We start from the raw sequence: 18411 nt of genomic DNA on the forward strand, positions 1-18411 counted from the left end.
AGGATTTTACTGTGTAAGGCTATTTCACTGGTAAAAGACCCCATAAACTGCAAAAGATTAAGCCCCGAGTCCACAGGGAATGGTGTTTACCCGGAGCCCATCGAGGAGTAGAGCCCAGAGCCCACGGAGGAGTACAGATAGGTGCCTTTTGCCTGGAGCCCTAGCAACTGGGAAAGAGTGGGGGTGCCTAAATCAACCAGGCACCTTGAGCCCTAGGAACTAGGTAGAGGTGGGATGTCCTAGAGTGTGCGGGCAACAGATTTTAAGATAAAGTTGGGTACCTTAGAGTGTGTGTAATAGAGAATTTTGTGCAAGTAACAGTCACCCACAGTTCTCAATGTCCTATACTACAATCCCTGTAGATTCATCATCTGTCATTTGGAAAATCGCTCTGATCCTTGCAAGAATATTATCAATAATGCTACTAAATAAAAACTGCTGTTAAGTAATTACAAAAGATTTTAGGTGTCACTAGATTTCAGACAAAATCAATTTGCATTGAGAACGTTCTCTCATTTGTGACAAAGTTCCTCCTCTGCCTTGGTGGGTCCTGCGCTTATTGGCGGATTTGCTCACCTCAGAGATTCACGGCAGCCCTCAGTTTGGCCACTTTTGCTAGTGGCTCAAACCTGCCGTTCACTCAGCTAACCTCATCACTGGCCAGCATGGGGAAAGGGAGGAGAACAATCCCCGCAGTCCCTGCTGATCCACCTAGTGGGTCGGGGGATAGGCCAGGGACCTTCCCCTCTGGTGGGACCCACAGTCCAGGTCACCTCCTCTTGTTTCAGATAGGGAGTTGAGGGGGATGGGGGGAACCCGGGCCCGCCCTATACTCCGGGTTCCAGCCCAGGGCCCTGTGGATTGCAACTGTCTACAGTGTCTCTTGTAACAACTGTGTGACAGCTACAACTCCCTGAGCTACTTCCCCATGGCCTCCTCCCAACACCTTCTTTACCCTCACCACAGGATCTTACTCCTGAAGCCTGATCATGCTTGTACTCCTCAGTCCTTCAGCAGCACGCCTTCTCACTCCCTGCTCCTTGCACACCCACCCCTAACTGATGGGAGGTCCTTTTTAAACCAGGTGTCCTGATTAGTCTGCCTGCCATAATTGATTCTAGTATGTTCTTAATTAGCTCCAGGTGTCTTAATTAGCTTGCTTCTCTTAATTGGTTCTAGCAGGTTCTTGATTGCTCTAGGGCATCCCCTGCTCTGGTCACTCAGGGAACAGAAAACTGTTCATCCAGTGGCCAGTATATCTGCCTTCTACCAGACTCCTGTACCCCACTAGTCTGGGTCTGTCACACATTATATTTGTCAAAACATTGTATTTTTCATAGAATGAGCCCATTTTGGCTATAAGCCAATGGCCAAGTTGAATGTGCAAGCAAAGGGTTGCTAAAGGCTTGTTAAGTTGCCTGAGGGCTCATCTTCATTACTGTGCTAAATCGGTGCCAATTGTGAGTCTGGTGAAGACGTGCTAAATAGATGGGAGAGTGCTCTCTTGCCGACGTAATTACTTCATCTCAGTGAGAGAATCATAGAAGATTAGGAAGAGACCTCAGGAGGTCATCTAGTCCAACTCCCTGCTCAAAGAAGGACCAACTCCAACTAAATTACCTCAGCCAGGGCTTTGTCAAGCGAGGCCTTAAAAACATCTAAGGATGGGATTCCACCACCTCCCTAGGTAACTCATTCCAGTGCTTCACCACCCTCCTCGTAAAATAGTTTTTCCTAATATCCAACCTAGACCTCCCCAACTACAACTTGAGACCATTAGTCCTTGTTCTGTCGTCTGCCACCACCCAGAACAGCCTACTTCCATCCTCTTTGGAAACCCCCTTCCGGTATTTGAAGACTGCTATCAAATCTCCCCTCACTCTTCTTTTCTGCAGACTAAATATGCCCAGTTCTCTCAGCCTCTCCTCATATAGAAGTCTGAGGAGTCTGATGATAAGAATGCTGTGTGTGCTGCATAGAACTGCCAAAGGCCCTCCAAGGATAAGGTAGACTGGGTGTAGTGTGATGGTGGCTGTGACGAGTGGTTTCATCAAGTTTGTGTTGACATCTCTCCAAAAATGGCAGAGAATGAGGATTACATCTGTATGAACTGTGCAAAGAAACCAGTGCAGGGCCCAAGTAGCCCAGCTCATGCACCACTTCCCACTGAGCTACAAGCTATCAGTGGAAGATCTCAAGGAGACAAGTCACAGCTACTCAGTCTCTCTGGGACTTGGGGAAAATGGACCACCAAGAGCCTACTGAAAGAGGGTGTTTGAAGCCAATGTACAGCCCTGCAGCAGAGATGGTCCCTTATTGCTGGCTTCCTCTGGACAACTGGGATGGGTTCCAACCCATCAATGCAGACACCACCTCTGTAGGAGTTCCAGCCAATATTTTAAACGGAAGTGTTTCTAGCTGAGTGTGGGTGCTGCCTTCAGAGACTGAGCAGACATGAGGCTGTTAGATTAGACACTTGGGTGTGTTAGAAATGCATCTATGAAAAGGGAAGTGAGGGAGAGATAGAAGCTATGTCAGTGAGAGAGCGTCTCCCGCCGACATAGCGCAAAGTAGACACTGCTTTAAGTGGATATCAGTTACATTGCTCAGAGGAGTCTGTTTTTTACACCCATGAGCAATGTAACTTGCAACAACTTAAGCGGTAGTGTAGACAAGGCTGATAGCTAGGCACACAATTGCTCAATTTCCATTTGACATACCGGAGCAATTGACATTGCATTATAAGGGCCACAGTGTTACCAACTTTTGCTTCTTTATTGCAAGTCTCACAATATTGTGTTTTTCTTAAAACCTCAGTTTATATGATTATACAAGAATCTCAGCATTGCTATGAATGTTACTAGTCCTCATGGTCACAGAAAAATAACTTGAAAATGGGATCCCAGTATACCATAAACACTCAAAAATCAAAAGGCAAATAAAAAGAACCCAAAGTATATTTTTAAAAATCATGATTTTTAAAGCCAAATCTCAAGATTTTAAAATGTTTGGGGTTGGCAATGATGAGCTCTTCCCTAGGCCAACATCCAGCAGCACGGAACATGGTGATGTGAACATCTTTCCTGTATTGTACTATGGATATTTTATCATGCATTTATCCCTGTAGGGGCAGTCCCAGCTGCCAGCTTTGCAATGAACTAAATAATCAAAGCTAGGTTACTTCAACCGGATTTCAATTTACTTTCTAAATCAATCGACTTTGCAGCCAACTCAAGCTAATTTAAGTAACACTTGGTAATTAGCAAATGAAGCATTCCTATTAAATTGTATCAGAGCTAATAATGAGCTTATCAGTCTAGGGCTGCCAAACACCTACCTTGGTGTAAATGACAATTTCAGTATTCTCAAATAGACATCCCTCTCCTTGCTGGTTATTCATTCCTCCCATCCCCCCCTTATTTATCAGCTTATTTTCTAAAGGTGGAGAAGGTAAATAATTCTTGCCAATGGATCTATCCCATCTCACTCTCCACAATTATGGGCTGCTTTAAGTAGTATTTATGGCCATAAGTGAGAGTTTGCCAAGACATCCCCAGCGGAATAATTTATTCTTAAATGTGATGTGAAAAAGGATTTAGCTGGTAATAGACGCTGTAGATAGTTTTCATCTAAAGCCCATCTTGGCATTGACCACCTAAGAATGAAATGGTCCCATGGGCTGGGATTCTAATAGAAGGAAGGTTATTGATCTTGTTTACCTTCCCGTAGCAGGGCATGCTCCGCTCCTGCTCTCTCTAGCACCACAGAAACTGCATCGACTCCACCGGTTTGGAATCCACAATGTGCAATTTATTTCATATCCCTCCATCAGCACGTTGAGAGTTCCAGGCAGCAATACTATTTACAGTACCTTTCCCCAGGGCCCGAGAATAGAAGAGATCTTCCTTCCTTGAGATCTCTCTAAATCTGGGCTCAGCCAGCACTGCTCCCCTCCCCCTTGCACTTCCTTTCTGGGCTTTATCAGCCCTTAGCTGATGAGTTAATTAATTAATTAGCTGATGCCTACCAGCCTGATTAGATAAAACCTTCTTCTCCTCAACCAGACCTCCCTGGGGGAACCAATTAGTGCCAGAGTGATCAGAGTGCTGGCTTATCTGCTAGTAAAGCCAGGAAAGAGCTAGCTTCAAGTGTTACAAGGTGGTGCTTGAATTGACACCTTGAATGACAAGCATTTGCACTGGGACAAGTTGGAATGGTTTTACAAGTATTGTCATCTCTGAATTTCTATGTGCAGATATTTAAACACCACAATCCCAATTGTTATAATGGTCTCTCTGCTGCACCTTTCCGTTTCTAAGGAGGCTGCCTGTCTCTAGGGAAAGTTATCATTTTTTGAGGCAGAGTTCCTGAAGCATGTTACAGAGTTACCATGGAGATTAGGTTCAATGAAATCTGCCCCATAAGTAAAGTGCTCAACAACCACAACTTAGGCCACATTTTCAATAGCCTAGCTCCCATTTAAGCACTTAAATAAAAGGTTCGATTTTCAAAACAGCTCAGCATGAAGGGTGCCAATCTCTTCTGAAAATCTGTCCGATAACATGCATTTCATACTGAAGTTTTGCACTACAGGCTAAGGGAGGACAGAAAAGCCATGTGCTGAACAAAGTGATATTACCCACATTTGCCACAATTCTTACTAGTTTGGTCCTACTTGTGTAATGAGCATAGTTCTGAGCATAGTGAGAATATAGCACATAAAAACAAGTCTTTTAAAGTGAATAACTAGTGTCCAGAAGTCCAAGCCAGAGAAGCATGAGCCTAGTGTCCGTCTCAAAGCCAGCCAGAGTACAGGAAAAGAGACACTAACAGAGCAGAGAATCTTAACCACAGAATCCAAAATTGTTTGACAACAGCATTCAACAGCTGAAAATGGACCAGTGGCTCAAAATTCAGCTCTGAATTACATCCTGGGTAACCTCATTAAAGAGGGAAAAGATATTGAAACATTTTTTTAATACATAGAGACCACAGAAGGAAGCAGAGTAAAGTTGTTAGGTTGCCAGCACACAACCCACTCTGCTGAGCAAGAATATTAGCCATCAGCCTCTTAGGAATTACATCCAGCTTCCCACTACCAGAAGGAGCTATGGACAAAAATCATACTTTTACTGTTATTTCTCTTTTCTGATGCATCTTTAATTAATATTGTTGGGATAAATTCATCCCTAAATTATACTCTGTGCAGCTTCAGATTGAGTGGCATTCTAGTCTTTGGAAAAGGGAGAGATACCAGCAAAAATATGAATCTTTACCCCTACTGGCTCACATTGCTTGGACTGAGGATGCATCTCTGTTGAGCAAGTGGCTGGCTGACATTCTTGACGGCTGGCCACAATAGAACAGACTCTCTGCCTTCCAAGAGGCATGCTGGGAAACTGGCACTAATCCCCTTCCCCCTCCTGCTTTCCGCAGGGAGTCCTATTCCTTTTAAAAAGTTCTCTCAAAGTCTCCTACCTTCTGTCCAAAATCAGGGCTTGAAATGAAAGGGGAAAATTAGCCATTCCAGTTATATGATTTTCAAGAATACTGTCACATTCAAGAAGTTACATGCCCTGTAATTTGATTTCAAAGGTGGGATGGGACAATTTTGTACTTTGGTTTCAAGCATTGTTGTGCATGCATCCCTTTTCGACACCCCCTGCATAAGGGCATTTCCTTCTGAGTGCTGTTAATGATCAGGGGAATATTGCTGGAGGAACCCAGGAAGTGAGCTAGAATGAGGGGAGAGAAATCAGATATAATCATGGCTCTGGGATCTGCAAAAAGAAATTTCCAAGCCCGTTTATTTCCTAGCCTGACCTTGCCAGATTGGAAACTGGACAAGAATGTCACTTCACATCTTAGTCCAAGAGAACTATAAAATAAATAAATAAATGTCATAACATTAATATGGACAATGCCAAGCTAAATATTCCATAAATTGGGTGTCAACTCCCATGTGCCATTTAAAAACACACAAACACACACTCTTTGTGAGGAGAATAATGGAATACATCTACATCCTGCAAAATAGAACAGGATAGCAGTAACAACGTTCTGATGAAAATCAGCACAGGAGGGAGCTGATCCAATTCCATTCCACTGCTTCCAATGTCTATGGATTTGAATCAGCATACAGGCATCCCGCACATATCCAAGCTGTAAACCCTTCTCAAAGATCTCTTTCGGAGTGAGTTTTATTGATAGAGTTGCTAGTATTGACATAAGCATGCATGCAGTAAAGAAGTACAAAGACACACCTTAATGAATTGATTACACAAGCTGTACTCTTCAAACAGAATAGCTGCAGCAGCACTGAAACACAGCACTCTGAGTGAGCCAGCAATTGGTTCATTATCCCCTCTGTCTTGCTCCAGGCTCAAACAATGAAAACATTTTGAAAGTGCTACAGAAAACAAACCCTTGTTGAGATGGCTCAAGCATTTGTTGAAGAGCTCAAATTGAGAGAGGGTTTGGTTATTTTAGGGGCAAGAAAACAAAATGCAGATTAGCAAGGCTCTACATAATGAGGTGTGTGTGGGGGCATTTTAATGCTTCTTGATGCATGATTGGTGCACTTGGCAAAAGTACAGTGGGCAGGGGAGAGAGAACAAAGGCTAAAAACAAAGTGGTAGTGTGGTCCAGTGGGCAGGGTGCTGGGTGGCAGTCATTCTAAGCTTGGCTCAACTGCTGTGTGTCCCGGGGCAAACTGCTTCGCTGTTCTGTGTATGTTTCACGTCACCCTCTTCTCCAGTGAGATGGGGACTGTCACTCAATATGTGAGTTCACACAGTGCCCGGATCTCAGCTGCACTATTCTAAACAACGAACAATAGAGCTATACTAAAGAACCTCTCCTATTGCCAAACCAGAAAAAAAAAATCACCATGAAATTATTCACCATGTGCTTAATGGGCCTTCCTTTTCCTTGCCCTGAGTGCCAAGTTCCTGCACTACAACAGGCAGAATAAGAGTTCACAGTAGCATTTATATAGCACTTTACATCTTCAAAGCATTGTGCAAACATTAACTAACCAGTCTTCACTTACCACAACACGCTTGTTTGGTAGTAAACCTATCCCCATTTTACAGATGAGGAGACAGACACAACATTTAAGTGACTTGACCAAGATCCCAGAATGATTTTGTGGTAGTACCAGTGTAGCACTTATGTGTTCATCCCTTCTGCTCCTTTGCTTTGTCCAACAGGTCACATCGCCGTCTCAGAGTGACTTGACCAACCGATGCTCTGATCTCTGATGGCAAAACACACAGTATAATGGATTCCCTATTCTGATACAGGTTCCTTGGTGCTACTGTAATAATAAATACTAACAACAACTATGTGTATATATTCAAAAACATTTCCCTTTTGAGTATTGTGCAGCAGATAATTTAATTAAGGTAGGTGGTAACTGGATAGATGCACCTTGCAGCGTATGGCACTCAGTTGGTTAATCTGATGATAACTGTTATAGTACTGTCCACTCCCAAGTAATCTACGCTTTACAATCACTCTTGCTGCTGTCATAAAGAGATGACAGCTGTGTGGCTTTCTGCAGAAGGCATAAAAGTTGCTAAATTGTTCCTTCTTTAACAATAAATTACATGGCAACCTTGCTTTTAATCTCTCTCCCTGAGTTTAACCTCTTGCCTTTGAATGCATAGCCATTCTTTATATAGACTTCAGTGCTTTATTTTACATAAAGCACTATACACCACTGTGTAGAAAATGAACACATCTGAAGCACTGATAGCTTAGTAATATAGTGTCCCTGATGGGTCTGGAAACATCTGTATACAAACACCATATACATGGAACTTGGGGACTTTTTAATTTCACACCACCGGCTCCATACTCACCTCCTCTGGCTGAAACCCTCTGCCAATTGGCAGCTGCTCTATTATTAAACCTTTTAGGTAGGCTCAACTCCACCCACCTAACTGTTCTCTGAGGATCCTGATAAACGAACTTGGCACACAAAGCGCTCAAAATAAAATCATCTGTGTAAACCCGTCAGAATGCTGGTTACATGCAACACCCTCAGCTTCACATAGCCCTAAAGGGCAGCAGCTAATAGACTAGACCTGGCTCCCTCCAAAACCAGCCTCCCCGGCCCGATCGATTGTTTGCTTTTTTGCACTGCAGAGAGTTTGTTTTTATGTGAACTCCTCACTTGCCTCCAGCACTGAACCCCACTGTAAGTCAGCTAAGTAACAAAAAGCATCTGTGCAACAAGAACTGTATATTGCCACTGTGCTATTGCCAAAAGGTCATGCTCATTTCACTGCCACTAAACCATTTAGGTTGTGGTTAACCCTTGGAAGACAAATTATTTTAATAACATGTTTTTGTCAACACAAATGTGAAGGCCAAGACCATAACAGAGTTCAAAAAAGAACTAGATAAATTCATGGAGGATAGGTCCATCAATGGCTATTAGCCAGGATGGACAGAAATGGTGTCCCTAGCCTCGGTTTGCCAGAAGCTGGGAATGAGCGACAGGAGATGGATCCCTTGATGCTTACCTGTTCTGTTCATTCTCTCTGGGGCACCTGGCACTGGCCACTGTCGGAAGACAGGATACTGGGCTAGATGGACCTTTGGCCTGACCCAGTAGGGCCATTCTTATGTTCTTGTCTCACTATAGGCATTCCTCTGCATCCATCATGTTTAGCCATTACAACCCTGAAGTAAAGCACAGTAGCTCCAGCCAGTGAAGACAGAATTATACCTAGTAGTAGAGATTGTCACCATTTTCCAAAAATTCAAATCTTCATCAATCTCTTTTCACAGAACATTTAGAAAAAAATTCACCAAAATCTTTCACCAGTTTTCAACCACCTCTACCTAAAATTATTTAAAATGGAGACTGTATTAAACTGAGGGCAAGTTTTGCAGATCCTGGATTGATTTCTTTAAATCATTGCATACAAACAATACTAGGGCTGTGATCTTAGGTTAGCATAGGCCTAAACTGTGTGCTCGTGGTGGGTGAAATTTAGATGGTATTGTATGGCTAAATCCTGGAAATTTGGCTCTATCTGGAAACTGGGTTGGAAAATTCCTGTGAGCCGGTTTGTTTCTATTGCTTCCTAGCTTGTATGAAAAATGCGACAGCAGTATTTTCGCGTTGTATGTCCATTTTTGCTGCTGCATGTGTAAATGTTTTTAAAAGCATAATACAAATTCAAAACCAGCAAAGTTAACCTTACTTTTTCAAACCCCACAACAGTTTTGGGTTGTTGTAGGATTAAGATTTGGGCAAAGGTTGCAGGGTTTGTTATTCAATCCGAACATCCCTGGTGCTTCACAGAATCCAGAAACCAGGATGATATACTGTCTTGGTCCTATGGCTGTTTTCTGGGGAAATCTTGCCTGTGAAGCCAGCCAAGGGATGCTATGTGTTACATTTCATGGAGATGCGCTCTGAGGGATGACTCATCATCCTTTATGCAAGTGCAGACATAACATTTCCTCTCCCACATTTAATTTCCACTGAGGCGCACTGGCTTGGGTTTAGGCAGAGCATTATTCATTGAGATGTGGTTTGTGATGGCAGTAGGGTATACACACACCAAATCCATTCTTGGAATATCTGTAACAGGATATAGGCTCCATGACATGCTTTTAACACCATCATGCATTCCTCATGAGAGAGTACCTCAGAAGGCTGTTATATTCCCAATGGCAATCCAGCTTCACTTCTTTGGACATCAAAAAAATCACACACATCTCACAAAAGGGCCACTCTCGAGACATAAAAAGATACAAATACAGAACATCTTCTGTTCCTAAGGTTGTCCTGGACAAAACAAATTTATGGCTTGAAACCTGGGGCTCTAGAAGGTTAGGATTAATCAGAGCAGTGCATGCATGTTGAAAACATGACAATGAGAGAAAAAAAGGCCAGAGAAAAATGGGTTAAAATGTGTAGCTGTAAGAGTCAGACTAAAACTTCATTGCTGCTTTGAGGGAGGGGGTATGTACTCATAGAATCATAGAAGATTAGGGTTGGAAGAGACCTCAGGAGGTCATATAGTCCAAGCCCCTGCTCAAAGCAGGACCAATCCCAACTAAATCATCCCAGCCAGGGCTTTGTCAAGCTGGGCCTTAAAAACCTCTAAGGATGGAGATTCCACCACCTCCCTACTTTGGAGCCCTGATCCAGGAAAGCACTTAAGCATGTGCTCAACTTTAGGCATGGGTTTAAAACCTTTGGAAGTCACTGGGACTTAAGCACATGCTTAAATGCTGTCCTGAGTAGAACTGCTTTCCTGAATCACAGCCTGAGGAACCAGTTTATGATTGATCATGACTAGGCCACATTAATGATTAAGCGAAGCTGCCAGTTTAGGTCATATGAACTCAATCCCTGGGACTGAAATTTTTATGTATAGCAACATACTCTAAAATGCCTTGCAAACTTGATAAGAAAATTGAAGAGAGAATGAACTCAGGCACAAAATCTAATCTATCAGTTTTTAGCAGGATGTAATAGGGGATGATGATGAAAAAAAAAAGTATTTTGCTAGCCCATTAGAAAAGTTATTTGTCTTGGATTAACAGAAATTTGCAAAGCTGAAAAATGACACTACAGAAATTCTGAATTGTGTGTAGGTATGAAAAGGTTATTCCTAAAAAATCAGATTCAGAATATGAATTCCAGACTAGAAAAAAATCACTGATTCCACTGATATTTCACATTTAACTAGAGGGAATCTGTCAAACCAACAGAATCTTCAAAACAGAATTAACATTTTTTTTTATAGTGCAGCCACCATATATCTTTCTACATTTTACATCTCTATACAGAATCAATCTGACCTATATTTCTGGAAAACCCCAACAATTTTATGAATGTTATTTTAAAGAGTAATGTATTCTTAACTTTAATTCCACTTCAAGGCTCAGGGTGCCTAAAAGCTCCTCCACAGGCTAGGCTGGCAAAGCATATACATTCTCATGTGCAGTCCACTCAGGCTACCAGTTCATATAATCCCTTGAACACGAGGGAAGTTGTGAGCTCCACCATCACAGTTTGTATGGTTAGTAATTATCATAAGCATTACTGATGAAGTTACAAGCCCATAGATTTTAAAGGCAGCGGGATCCATTAGGTAACGTAGCCTGATCTCCTGTACAACACAGGACCTAGAATTTCATCCAGTTACCCCTGCACTGACCCCAATAACTTGCATATGACTAAAGCATATCTTCAGGATATCCAGTCTTGATTTGAGGATGTCTAAGATTGATACAGATTGCTCTGTATGACTATCCTATCCTCAGTGTTATTAACCATTCCACCAATCTTTGTGTATCCACACATTTTATCAACCGTCATCGTATATTCACGTCTAGATTATTGATAAAAATATTGAACAGTGCCAGACCTAGTTCTGATCCCAGCACAAACACACTAGAAACATCTCATTCGATGGTATGCCCCGTTGTTGAGATTGGTCAATTAGCCAGTTCCTAATCTATTTAATGTGTGCTTTACGGATATTGTTTAGTACTAAATCTTTAATCAGAATGTTGTGCAGGATCAAGTCAACTGCTTTACAAAAATCTAAGTGTAATGTATCAATACAGTGAACTTTATCAAACATGTAATTGCATCAAAATATATCACGTTGTTTGACAAGACCCATTTCCCATAAAACCAGATTGACTGGTACTAATTATATTCCCATCCTATAAACTCTTTATTGAGGCCAGTCCCTATATGCGGATCTGCCCTCATGGACTCCTGCTGCAATCCATAGGATTCCACACAAGTACAGGAATTGTACCAGTGGTCCCCACTGCTGGATTGAAGTTCACTGCCTTCTCAAGTAGGTGAGCAGACAAGACAAAACAAAACAAAAACCCTCCCCTCCGCACTGTAATAAAACGCGCGCGCGCACACACGCACACACACATACACTCACAAATCAAAGGAAGAGTTAAGGTCAGTAATATAAAGCAAAGCTAACATCCTCATCGAAAAATTCTATTGAATAATGATGAAATAAATAGTGATCTATAGAAAGGCAACAGTGTTCTATAGAAATTACTCTAAAAAAGGATCAAATTGAAGAGAAAATGGTAACCTCTCTCTAGTTCTTCTTTCTTTTTTTAAAGTATCCAGTAGTGATCTACAGCAGAAATATAATCTTCTATTAAATTATAGAAGATGATTAAAAAAGCGAATGGAAAATTTATCATTGCTAAAGACTCAATCTTAAAAGCACTTGCAAACAGGAATAAGTCCATTTAGTCCAATGGAACTAATGGCATGCCAAATACTACTCACATGTACATATGTGTTTACAGAATGAGAGCCTTAGATGGAGAGCTCACTGAGAGACTGCATTATAGTTTTACAGATATTATATATTTTACCTATCCTCAACTAGAAAGTGTTGATGCATATTCTGGTGATCTGTGACCCAATTAGGAAATGAAATTGAGTAAGATGGCCAATATAAGGTGGTCTTTAGCCTAAAGCAGAGGGTGGATGGGGATAGAATTAAGTTTGAAAGTTTCATTGTGAATTTCCTGAGTTTCTAGCATTTAGGGTTTTTCAAACTCACAAGATCTTTATTCATAATTCTGATACAAATTAAAACATTATTAATAGTGACATTTGGATTTTGAGACTGGCCACAAAGTCGTAGGTAGTTTCCAAGCATGCACAATATATCTTTCTGTGTATACATATACATTGTATGTATATATACACTATATAAAAAAAATTTTTTTTGGCCTGCCTAATTATACTTTTACCTTTGACTTGCCAGAGTTTATCTTCCTTTCTATTTTCTTCCATAGGATTTGACTTCCGATTTTTAAAAGATCCATTTTTTGCCTTTAACCACCTCTTTTATTTTGTTGTTTAGCCATAGTAGCATTTTTTGGTCCTCTTACTATATTTTTTTTATTTGGGGTATGCATTTAATTTGAGCCTCTCTCATTGTGATCTGAATTGCAATCATTTTTGCCTGACAATTTATACATGGAATATATGTAAGCAAATGCATATACATTTATGCCATTACACGATGATGACAACCATGTCATAGATTGTGGAACCATGTAATAAATTTCAGAGCTACGTGATTAATTTGTCCACCATGTGATAAATGCCTCACCTGTTCTCTACCCACTAAATTCACCTCCTCTGGGATGACTAACATTCCAAACTTCTGAGCAGCATAAGGCAGCCATCATTATTTAAAATGCCACAAAAATGTTTCCTTCTTTCATCCAAATTTTACCAGTCCCTCTTCACGAAAAATGAACTAATCCAAGACCAAGGATTAGCATTATTCAATAAAGTCTGAAATCTGCTGAACTATATAAATCTCCTGTTCTAGCTCATATAAGCAGAAAACCATCCTTCCAACCTCTTGCTTTATAAAGTACCTGCATACCATACATACTGCATACGTTTCTGCTTCATTTGTGTTAGAAGACAGCTTGTGTTAAACAATCGATTTTTGTCAGTCCCTTGAATAGTCGCTTAGATAGGACTCAATATACATATGTACATTGTGACAAAGCTCTGTCCTTGCCTCTGTGGGACCCGCATTTCCTGGCAGATTTCGCTAGCCTCAGAGGCTCACTGTGACCCTCCACGTAACCCTTCTCTCTCTAGAGACAAGGGTCACAGTCTATTGAGCCATTTTCATCATAAGCCAGTGAGGGAGGTGAGGAGAAGTTATCCTTCCTTGCACAGTCTCTGTTGTCTCCCACTCTCAGTGATTAATCAGGGGGCAAAGGGGGTGGGGGGAGTCCGGGCCCACCCTGTACTCCGGGCTCCAGCCCAGGGACCCTAATAGTATCAGCTATGGTAGCTGACCTTTTAGAAACATGACATGTACAATTCCCTGGGCTCCTTCCCCCACAGCAGCCCTCACTTCCTCAAGCTCTACTTCACCCTTACTTCTGGGCCTCCTTCCTTGTGCCTGATATTGTGTGTACTGCTCAGTCTCTCCAACAGTGCAACTTCTTCCCACAGCTCCTGACATGCACACCCACCTGACTGACTGGGAGGCTTTTAACTAGTTTTAGCCAGCCCCTGATTGGCTTCAGGTGTCCCAATCAACCTAGCCTTCTCCCTGCCTTCTGGAAAGTTCTTAATTGGCCCCAGGTTCTTTAATGTAGCTCTCCTCACAACAACATGTGAGGAAGGGCAGTGCTATAATCCCCATATCACAGGTGGGAAACAGAGCAAAGTGACTTGCCCAAGGTCACACCTGTGGCAGAGTAGGGAATTGCACCTGGTCTCCAAGTCCTAGACTTCAGAGTAGCAGCCGTGTTAGTCTGTATTCTCAAAAAGAAAAGGAGTACTTGTGGCACCTTAGAGACTAACAAATTTATTAGAGCATAAGCTTTCGTGAGCTACAGCATCCGATGAAGTGAGCTGTAGCTCACGAAAGCTTATGCTCTAATAAATTTGTTAGTCTCTAAGGTGCCACAAGTACTCCTTTTCTTTTTAAGTCCTAGACTAGTGCCTTAACAAAAAGACACTCTTTCCTCCCAAAATTGTACTCCTACCCTACTCACAATGCAGGGTCAGAGCCATAGAAAATTGTTTCTAATTGTGAGAGCTCACAGGTTTAAAACTGCAATTAATTTGATTGATAGGAAACTATCAGGTTTCTGGCAAGAATATTCACAATTCCAAATTTGAAATTTGTGTTCCTTCAATATTCTGCAATAATCACTTAAAAGTCACTATTTCTGTGAATGTTCCACACAGTAAATTTGTTAACGGGATTGTCCATCTAAGCAATCACAAAAAGGTGCGATCATAGTCCAAGTGAATTTGTTTAGAAACTGGAACGACCGTGCAAGGAATTTTTCTCCCAGCATTCACACAGCCCTAGTAATAATGCACAGAAGTAGGTCTTTGCCCACCTGAGACAGACACTGGAAATTGGTTAAAATATTTTCTCCTGACTTTTCCAGTGAGCTGAACTGAAATCCTGCATCCCTCTTTTCTGAGGCACCATTTAAGTTTGGCTGATCCTCTTAATCATATTGGATAGGTCCAGCAAATCAGGAACATGGGAGAAATGCCCTGTGACTTATGCCACATGACCCATCCTGATGAACCAAGCTTACATTCGAAACACACTCTGATTGACATTCTGATAACATTTACAAATATTCAGCTGGAGCAGTAAAGTTCTCCAGAAAGCTTACATGGACAACTTGTTGACACGCAGAACCTTTGAACAAACAATTGCTCGCTTGGGGTGCAGTCCGAACACAAAGCAAGACCAAATTTGAATACTTTTGTGGTTCAAGTTGAACTGTGTTCAATCTACTTTGAGTCACTGATCATATTCTTCTTCACCACCAGTTTCTTCAGCTAAAAGCACGCCATAATGTAGTGTATACAGTACATAGGGGTCCAGATCCATTATTGTCTGCACTTTGTCCAGTCATTTACCAAATTATCAGGAAAAAATTTTACTCCCACTTTGTAGCGGTGCAAACGAGGATAGAAAGTCCTGGGCAATGGAAAGAACCTGGCTCAAAGTGTTGGGCTGGTGCCATTCTTAGGCACACCCTTTCTTAGTACCACCCACTACTGGGAACAGGGAACATTGGTTAGCTCTGAATAACTTAATGATGGCATGAAGCAGCAGTAATACATTCCCCAGCCCCTTTTTTGTTTGAAGACAAAGAAGGATTTTTAAGATTCTCATATATAATTGCAATACATTTTGGAGCAATGCAGTGTAAATTCTTCAAGTTTGGCAGCACAAAGCCTCCAGGAAGAATATGTGAGTGGGGAAAGCGGAGAATTAACCCTTTCATGGCCTAAAGGAGCACTATTAATACTTTGATGAAAGGAACTGTTAATGCCTCGACCTGTAGAATACTTTGGCCCACTATTTCTTTTTAAATCAGCTACTTCACTCCGTTAAAACATTCAACACGTTAAGCCATAATATCTTCCCCCTCTCCCTTAAATGAAAACATTTGATCTTTTCCAGGAAGCATTTTAGAGGAACAAGTATGTAGTTTATAATATTTCTGGTTATTTTAAATATACACAGGCCTATTAGCAGATTGACGGACCTAAGAAAAACAACTTGGTACTGCAGCAGCAGCCATTCCTCTGTCTACAAAGGAAATGTATAACCCAGCTGTGGCAGCTATAGTAAAACACAACATCTGTTGATCATTGGCAACATGCTGGCAGGGGCTCCTAAAATCTAAGCAGGCTCAGTCGGTTTGTGCCTCTTCACTTCAGACCTGAAACATACAGCCATCTGCACATATTGCACCATCCAACCCCAAAGATTTGCTGAATTAGCATGTCGACCATCCCAAAAAAACCCCAAAACTCACCTAAATGTCATATTGAACAAGGGCAAGATTATGTGGGCTTAGCGGGTGGAAAAAGGTCATGGAAATGTGGCGCTTTTGATATCATTTATTTGCTTTAATAATAACGACCTGATGTTTTCCATTGTAAGCACAATTATATTTTTGAAAAAACTGGGGCCAAATCCTCAGCTGCTCTCATTGGCTGTAGCTCCACTGAAGTCAAATGGCGCTATGCTTATTTGCATCAGCTTAGACTCTAGCTCGCTGTGTGGCTGATTTTAATATCAAGGAGGAAAATAAAAGTTTAGACTAAAATGGGTCACAATTCTGCACTAACTTTGCCCCAGCAGCCCCCATGGGCATAAGTCATTGGAGAATTTCGCTGAAGGCATTTGAAAAAGCTAGTTAAAAATGATTAGTGATCACCTGCCTTCTTTACTGGATTCTGTTGGCTTTTTTAAAAAATAAGAATTATTTTCTTCAGTAAAAGCCACCCCATGCTTGAGCCCTCTAGTTTAACTTCTTATTCTGCTTAGCTAACGCTCCAGCAGCGTGAGAATATTTTTTAAAGCAAAGTACTGATGCTCTCTTCCAACCACCTCCCTCCCCATTTATTCCTCCTGTTCTTCCCTTTCATCTGTCTTATAAGCATGCTACCATTCATGGGTTTGGCACACGTCAGGATGAGAGAGCATCTTAACTCTTCTCATTACCAGCGAAGTCACATAAAAACAACCTTTAATCAGTTGTTTGATAAGGAGGAAAAGGGAGAACTCTCTGCTGAAAACTTCTCCAAAACCACCCTGTCTAAATGCTACCCAGCTACTGTGCTGGAATCCTTGGACTTCATCACCTCACAGCTCCCTATTCACAGACAAAAGAGCAAGTAAAATGAAACTGACTTACTGCTATGGCTTGCAGCCTTTCCTTGTGCAATTCTGCCTCCGCCATCCTGGAGAAAAGGACACAGAGGGAAAAAAAATAATAAAACAAAACAAAGCACTGCAGTCACCCAGGGAAGCTGAGTTACACCACAGAGTATTTGCAAAGAAAGCTGTGCTCTTTTACAGGAGTCAACCCCTTTTGGAGGCGCTGCAGACTGGCTTACGAGAGGATCATTTTAGAAACTGGACCAGTGCCTGCCTGTCTCCCAGCTGTACTGCTAACTGCATTTCATTGCTGCTTCTGTGCGCTGTTGCTGTCACACAAGCCATGTATGTGCTCCAAAAGCAGCTGAGCACAGGGATCGCTCGCATGGCTGTAATTTTTTTCCTTGACGTCTCAGCTCATTTGCTCCTCCTATGGAGTGTTGGGTCATGACAGGAGCTCAACATCAATAGTGTGCATAGTAATCAGAACCTGCATGAATGCAGCAGAGACAGCTGTACCACAGCATGCCCTTAAAACGGGGACTCCAGGGTGAGGGGGATAGAAGGAATTCACCAATCCGTAGCTATTCAAGAGTGAGGCACAGCAAACCTGAGGTCTAAAAGGATTTGGCTAGAGAAAAGGAGATTGTTTTAGCGACTCGAGAGAAACAATACATAGGTAGACATTCAGAGTATAGCACGAGAGTGTGAGACTGCCATTATAATATGCCATGTTTAAAGAGGTGACTCTTCAGGAGCCTAGCTCAGAGGGTAGGGAATACGATGAAGCCCACAAATTGTATATACAGATCACACACACAGAACCACTATCTTAAAGAAAGTTAAGGTTGTAAAGTCAAGCACTCAAAAGTGGGGGCAAAGTATGCAATAATGTTATTAACGACTGTATCATAATGCCTATGCTCCAGGAGACTGAATTAAGATTGTGCAGGCAGCCTTAATTCTTGCAATTCCTAATTTTTGCATACTTGGCTTTGCAACCATTCAACATAGAAAATTACACACATAAAATAAAACTAAGTTTAAAAAGAAAAGAAAATCAGATGAAAAATGGAAATTCCATTGTGTGGCATCAATACTGCTGCTCCCCCATCCCACGATTCATCAGCAGGCAACAAACCTCTGCCACTTGAACTAATGGAGCAACTGATAGCATCAGTAAGTTGGCATCCTCTATGTGGAC

The 18411-nt window shown here is 41.7% G+C and overlaps 1 protein-coding gene across 4 annotated transcripts in view; it reads right to left on the minus strand.

Moving 5' to 3' along the window:
- PALM2AKAP2 (PALM2 and AKAP2 fusion) overlaps positions 1 to 17588 on the minus strand; it is a 410575-nt gene extending 392987 nt beyond the window's left edge. Inside the window, exon 1 of one of the 4 annotated variants that reach the window (XM_038402234.2) lies at positions 17245 to 17588. In XM_038402234.2, the coding sequence (XP_038258162.1) occupies positions 17245 to 17289 (45 nt within the window). In that variant the 5' untranslated portion in view covers positions 17290 to 17588. The remainder of the gene's footprint in view (positions 1 to 17244) is intronic. The other 3 variants (XM_038402229.2, XM_038402230.2, XM_043514421.1) reach the window with 3 other exon arrangements.
- Between the last annotated feature and the right edge of the window lie 823 nt (positions 17589 to 18411).

This window comes from Dermochelys coriacea, chromosome 5, assembly GCF_009764565.3.
Source record: "Dermochelys coriacea isolate rDerCor1 chromosome 5, rDerCor1.pri.v4, whole genome shotgun sequence".
Taxonomy (NCBI): domain Eukaryota; kingdom Metazoa; phylum Chordata; order Testudines; family Dermochelyidae; genus Dermochelys; species Dermochelys coriacea.